Source organism: Gordionus sp. m RMFG-2023, chromosome 2 (genome assembly GCF_954871325.1).
Source record: "Gordionus sp. m RMFG-2023 chromosome 2, tfGorSpeb1-WG-v2, whole genome shotgun sequence".
In the NCBI taxonomy this organism is placed as follows: domain Eukaryota; kingdom Metazoa; phylum Nematomorpha; class Gordioida; order Chordodea; family Parachordodidae; genus Gordionus; species Gordionus sp. m RMFG-2023.
Window position 1 is genome coordinate 21464021 of NC_088776.1, and position 6962 is coordinate 21470982.

The 6962-nt window shown below is 25.6% G+C and overlaps 2 protein-coding genes across 2 annotated transcripts in view; both read right to left on the bottom strand.

The window, feature by feature from the left end:
• The window catches only part of LOC135924673 (importin subunit alpha-1-like), a 31495-nt gene extending 30181 nt beyond the window's left edge, over nt 1-1314 (bottom strand). Inside the window, exons 1-3 of the mRNA XM_065459767.1 lie at nt 1286-1314; nt 1089-1235; nt 856-1049 (exon numbers count right to left, since the gene is read on the bottom strand). Coding sequence (XP_065315839.1) covers nt 856-1049; nt 1089-1091 — 197 coding nt within the window. The 5' untranslated portion in view covers nt 1092-1235; nt 1286-1314. The remainder of the gene's footprint in view (nt 1-855; nt 1050-1088; nt 1236-1285) is intronic.
• A 3713-nt stretch (nt 1315-5027) lies between these two features.
• On the bottom strand, nt 5028-6268 carry LOC135924168 (tigger transposable element-derived protein 6-like). The gene is made up of 3 exons (XM_065459217.1): nt 6263-6268; nt 5287-6220; nt 5028-5245 (listed from the first exon to the last, which is right to left on the bottom strand). The coding sequence occupies exons 1-3, from the start codon at nt 6266-6268 to the stop codon at nt 5028-5030; spliced, it is 1158 nt and encodes a 385-aa protein (XP_065315289.1).
• Between the last annotated feature and the right edge of the window lie 694 nt (nt 6269-6962).

Sequence of the window (6962 nt, forward strand, 5' to 3'; positions counted from 1 at the left end):
AATCAGCTCAAATTGAGTCGTTTAACAACACTACCCTTAACAGATATTATATGGCATTATATTAGGTTTAGGTGATTAAAATTACTTTTCTCTTATAAATAATACAAGTTCTAAATTTTAAAATAATTATTTTATTAATTACAATATTGTCAGTTATATAGGTAAATTATAAAAAATATTGCCTATTTTCTCTTTTTTATTAAATCTAGTTTTTTTTAATGGCTTAAAAATTTTGTCTTAAGATAAATTATAAGTATAACCAATAACACTGTAGCTTATTATTGTTAAAACAACTTTTGTTAAAAAATCAGGTACCTAACAATGGTGAGTTCATCAAGTATAAGTAGATATACCTAATTTATGGCAATATAAATATACCAAGGTTACCAAAAAACTTAATTATAAAAATAAAAGAGGTAATATTCCATAATTTTAATTTGCAATATACTTATAATCACTAAAATCTAATATATAGTTAAATAATCTCATTCTGCAATATTTATACTACTCATATTTCATGATATTAATACTAATTATTCTTGTTTTAGAATGAAAAAAAAAGTTAATGAATTTAAAAAATTTAAGATATAAGGCATATAAAATGTTGGTTTAGGTATGATGAAATTTCAAAAATTTATGAAAGAAAAGGATTCACATCATACTAATGAATACAATAATCATTATTGATAAAGAAAAGTAATTAGCAAAGCACATAGGCTGCATTTAAATTTTCTAAAAACATAATATATGCTATTATTTTTATAAAACAGTAATAATAATTGCAATCTTTACTATTTATTTGCAATATTAAATTTTGAATATAAAAAAAACATTCATAACTATAATTTTACTTACATAGTTGATAACAATAAATAAACTAAATTAGCTAATGCTCCTGATTTGATGACTTCTTGAATGGGTGGATTTTTGTTTTTTGATAGAATTCTACGCAGATATAAGACTGCCTGATATAATTTTTCTACATTAGGACTTTCTTGTTTTAACTCTTCAAAATAAAATATTGCTTGTGGCAAATTTTCAACAATTGGCTATCTATCAATAAATTTTAGATCTCTAAATTTAAATACCATAATATCCAAGGTATTAGAATTTGATTGAATGTGAGGAGGGGATGCTGGTGCATTCGTAGCTAAGGTACGTCGTTTATTAAGAGATTCTTCTTTTTTTTGTTTTCGCAATTCAATCGCTGCATCAAGTTTAGATTTCCTCCTCGCCTATAAATTTTAATATAAATGTTACAGCCCTTAATATATAATTAGAGTACTTCTGGATCTGAATGATTATTTTTGTATAGTTTAATATGCGAATCATTGGTAGACATTGAAATATAAAATAAATTCTCGTTTCTCTTTTTTTTTTTAAATTTACCACCTGGTCTAGTTTGTAAAAATATTTGAAAGTAAAATTTAAATATTATATTTGAAAAGTAACTTTTGATTTTGGGTGCGGTCCTGTGCACCAAATTTGGAATATTTAACAAAATCTTAATTATATAAGTATATGCATTGGTATAAAGTTTGCTCAGTATTTTTAACAGAGTGGATCTAATCATTTACATAGATATAGTAGTTTAAAATTGAAATCGGCTCTCCCGTTGCCTATAAAGTTATTAGATATATATGCAATTTATGGGTGTGGGCTGTTTCTCTACCCGATCTCTTTTTAATTGGCCTACAGAGGTTAATTAATTGTAGTGTAATAATAATATTACACATACATGTACATGCGGGCTCCCCATGAACGTGTGAAGGAATCCTCATTTTCCCCCTATAATTAAATATACAATTTGATGGATTTGAGGAAAACTTAGCGTAGCACTGTTAGTTGTAAACACTATATGATTGCTGAAATCAAGTAAAATTTCTATTATCGAGCGAATAAGAATAAAAAATAATGTAATAATATACAAAAATATATAATAAAGGCCGAATAATTTAACCATAAGGATGAAGTAGATGGCATAGTATTTAGTAATCTCCAGCTATCCATGTGTTAAAGGGTTAGGAAAAATTTAATTTTGTTAGTGAAATTAAATAAAAATTTATTTACTTTTCATATACACAAATTTATAGGTTTGACAGAAATTAACTAGTTTGTTTTATATTAAGAAATAATATATCTTTTTCTGTTTTATTGCGATGAGATGACTGATTTTAAATTTATTTTCTTTCGCTTAAGATGATGATTTTTTATTTTGTAAATATAAAGGATTTATTTTGTAAATATAAAGGATTTATTTTGTAAATACAAAGGATTTATTTTGTAAATATAAAAGATTTATTTTTTAGATAAATTCAATTAAAACCTCGATTATTTACAATGAATTCATTATTATAGCATTATGATCTTGCTAAAATATCTAAACCTTTTTAATTACAATGAAAAGGATAGCAGAATTTGGAAAACAATGTATATGATTGTTTGCAATATATAGATTTGGTCGATGAATTGTATTATAATAGTTCTATAATAAAAGTATTAATTTCTACAGTAATAAATTTGTCCTATTTTATCTCAAATTTAATAGATAACCCCCAAAAAAATTTATTATATCCCAATTAAAGCCGCCTACTCCCTACCCTCCTCAAAAAAATAGGATGCAAACTGTTCCTACCCCTCCCGCTCATGTAGACGCTGGATCCCACCGAGATTGTAAAGGCCAGTGTCGCCCCTGACATTTATCTTATTTTATATTACTTTATAATATATTAATATACCTTATATGATATAACATCAGATCATATTAATATTAATAATTAAATATTTAGCTAGACATATATATTGATGGAAAATTATTTTAAAAGACATTATTCTTTAATATTTTAAAAGAAAAAAAAACTCCCCTGTCTCTCCTTTTCAAAAGATTTTTATGTTCGCACAATTTTTAAGGTAGTCCTCATAATTATGCCTTTTATTGGTGCGGGATAGTGTTATTAAAAAGCCCGATCGGGACGATTTTAAATAACAACCCAATTAGAATTATAACACCAAAATAACATTGTAAGCCTAAATATTTTGCTCTTAACTAACAAATGATTGGACGTCTATTTGCCAAATCTCTATGCCTAACAAAATATTATTTTAGCTAAAGTCTTAATCGGACCGTTTTGAATTGACCTAATCGGGCTTTTTAACAGCACTAGTGCGAGAAATATATGTAAACTTATAAATGATCATTTTTGATAAAAATGTAAATCTGCTGTTGAGGATTGATAAAATCGCCCTTAGAGTTAGCTTATGTATATATGATGATAGAAAAAGAGGTATCTTCTAAAAAATTATATTGACAAATTGGGAAATATTAGATAAAAAGCTATCATTATATTTTAAAATAATCTATAAATTGTTCATAGTGAATATCTGGGTATTTTTAATTGAAGATGGACGAATCCATTAATAATTTAAAACCTGATAAGGTACTGATCAAAAAAAAAATTATTTTCATATACTAATGAAAACCGAAAATAACAATCATATAACACAAATTAATTATAGCTTTCTTCATAATTTTTATTATTGTATATTTATATAAAACTAGTAGAAAGCGCGTCAGAGATTTTTATTCATTTTTTACGATAGATGTCATGCCAGGTTCAAGCTCACAATATTGGGAAGCATCCAAGATCTTATAATTTTAAAAAATTTATCAAGCCCAGCTCAACCCTTAATAATTTGTAAAAGATATTCCCAAGTCAGGTGCAACTAATATTTTTTGAGGTTACAAGCCCAGTCCTATCCATTATAATTTTGAAAATTTTTTCTCACCTCGGAGATAGTTAAATTTTTAATTGATTTATCATCACATGAAGGGGAAATATCTGATTTACCAATTAGTCTAATATGCAAAAAAACATGTGAATTCCGTATTAAGGGAAACTGGGAAGGCCTGGGCAAACCACTTACAGTCAAAACCGTTTAATTGCGAAAGCTTGGGACCGAAATATTAAAAATTTTGCAATTATCCGATTTTTCGCAATTATACGATTTAAATTCAACAATTTATTTATTAAAAATCAGTTTGTGTTTTTTATAAAGATATTTATAATCTATATATATTTTAATCATATAAGCCATCAAACTTCGCAATAAATACAATTTTTAATTAATGTAACCAACTATATATTTTAATTTGAATAAGTTATGTAACGAATAAAAAAACTAAATTTTAAAAATTTATCTTATTTGTTTGAAACATATGATCATAGCTTTTTTTCTTCCCACCAATAATCCTATATTTTTATCGTCAATTCATTAAGTTATTAATTTATAAAATGTATTCAATTAATTTAGATCAATCAAATAATATTAAAATATTTGAAGCACTTGAAAGTAATGTGATATATTTTGATATATATATATTTATATTTTCTTTAGATCTAGACATGATTATAATCAGAAAGGAACAAAGAAAACAAGACTTTTAATTATAAAATGATTGTAATTATTTATGTATTATATATATGTATTAGCATTATAGTTGTTAATAAATTATTTTTTATTGAATAAAATTATTTCAATTAAATTTGTTTACTTGATTTTATCTCATTTTTTATTTAAGATATGTAAGAATTAAAGCAAAAAAAGCTTTTGTGGAAGATAATAACATTTTTTCCTTTACAATACCCTAATATTTATTTCCATTAATTTTAACTACTTTTGTCATTTTACCTTCATTAAATTTACTGAAATATAATTTTACACAAATATATTATCAATTTTTAAATTCTAATTGATTATTAAAGCCAAATTTTAAAATATTTTGCCTAAAAAACTGGAAACAATAAGATTAATATAAAAGAATTTAAGTTTATTAAGTGTTTTGTTTTCATTCACATGATATTTGATTTAAAATCCTGTGCCTATTCAAATCTTATGAATTCTAATATTGTAAATGTATTAACAGACCATGCTGGAATGAAAGTTTATTAATGCTTTGTTAACATAAGATTTTATTTGAACTAATTTTATTATACATGCATCACAATTATTATAAAGTAATGTAAGATTTAATAAAAATAATTTGCGATAAGAGTTTGGCTAGACTCTGGAGTAAATAATTCTTTTTCCACTATATTCTCTAGCTTTCTTAGTGCATCTTGATCCCTTAGATGTTCATGAGCATATTCAAGAAAAGTATAATAACCATTAAGAGCCTGATTTTTTGTAATTAAATGATCAGATATCTCTAGGTTCCCTTCGTCATTCTTGGAGCTTTCATAACCTTCTATAAAAAATAAGATTAATTAAAATTTTAAGTAATTAAACCGTCCAACTCTAATCTTATCTGATTACAAATATCCTGATCATCTAAAATTATATGGCAGCTAGCATCATCATCATGTAACGCATATTCTTCAAATATGGGATCAAATTCATCTTCTTCGTTGTCAGTTAATGCTATATCATCCTCCGATTCCCAATCAAATGCCATAGACTTATCAAAAAATTTAGCTTCATTAAAACATTTTATGATTGTGGTACTTGTCACCTCACCCCATGCAAATTTTATAAGATAGAGGCTGTCATAAAGTGTAAATCTTTTATAAAAAGAGGTGGTGTCATTTCCTTCCATCAATGTTATCATTTTTCTCATGATACCCTTTCTATAATTACATTTAAAGGATCTAATTGCACCCATGTCCAAAGGTGGAATTAATGATATTGTATTTGCTGGTAAAAAAATTAATTTTATATTGTTAAATGTTAATTTTGTTTTGTGACAAGATGCATTGTCACAAAACAATAAAATTTCATTCTTTAATGAGGAATCCCATTCTTTAAGAATATCTTCAAAAGTTGAGGTTGTCATCCAGCTGCTTTTATTGGAGTAGTATTTTACTGGTAATTTTTTATTTTTAAAGCACCTAGGGTTTTTAAATTTCCCTATAACATACTTTTTATCAGATCCATCTCCATTTATAATAAATAGAACTGTGACCTTTTCCTTGTCTGGTTTGAAGCCCAGTAGTTGAGTTCCACTAAATTCCATTGTGCCCTTTGGTAATGCTCGGTAGTATATTCCTGTCTTATCACAATTGTAATTATTACTCCTTTGATAATCTTTAATCAGAGATGGGAGTGTATTTCTGCTCCATTCATTTGCATTAATAATATCTGCACTCCCCTTTTCATTGCAAACATTATGAAGATTTATATTGTCTTTTCCTAAATCTCTGCAATCAACTGCTAGTAGGAATGCCTATAATTTATATATATATATATTATAAAAACTTATAATTACCTTCATTGAATGTTTGGCTAAAAAACATAACTTTTTCTAACATCATTGGCCCATTTAGACTGCAATTTTTACTTCGCATTTGGGTAAACCAAACCAATAAAGCTGCTCTGTCTTTGGGTAACAACTCATTCTAACTCTTTTAGTTGTAGGAAGTTTATTCCTTAGAAATTGTGAGCATATATTTTCTTTATTCGCTATTAAACGGTAGATTGTCGAGATGATGCTAATTGTGTTTTTGATGTAGTGTTTAATTTATCAATTATTTCTTTTTTATGCTTCAGGATTAATGTTTGGAATGATTTTTTTACCATTTTATATTAATTTCTGGCGCGGTAATGAATGAATGAATGAATGGAAAAAGGTTAAATAAAAAAAATGATGAATAATTTTTTTTATTTTTTCACTTATCCGATTTAACGTTATTGTTATATAAATGGGACCTGAAAAATTTTGCAATTATCCGATATTTCGCAATTAACCGATTCGCAATTATAAATGTAATTTAACATTATACCATAGTAATTATAATCAAAATCGCGGGGTTTTTTCGCATTTAAAAGTTTTTGCACTTAAGCGATATGCAATTAAACGGTTTTGCCAAATTATATCTAAAAAATAAATTGTTGTTTATTATAAAGGATTTTGTTTTTGAGATAAATTTAATGTATGACTTGAATTTCCGAAATTATTTGTAAAATAA

Coding starts and splice junctions, on each gene's coding strand:
- LOC135924168 (XM_065459217.1), bottom strand. Junction 5,246..5,286: donor GATAAGATTAGAGTTGGACG/GTTTAATTACTT, acceptor TATTTTTTATAG/AAGGTTATGAAAGCTCCAAG.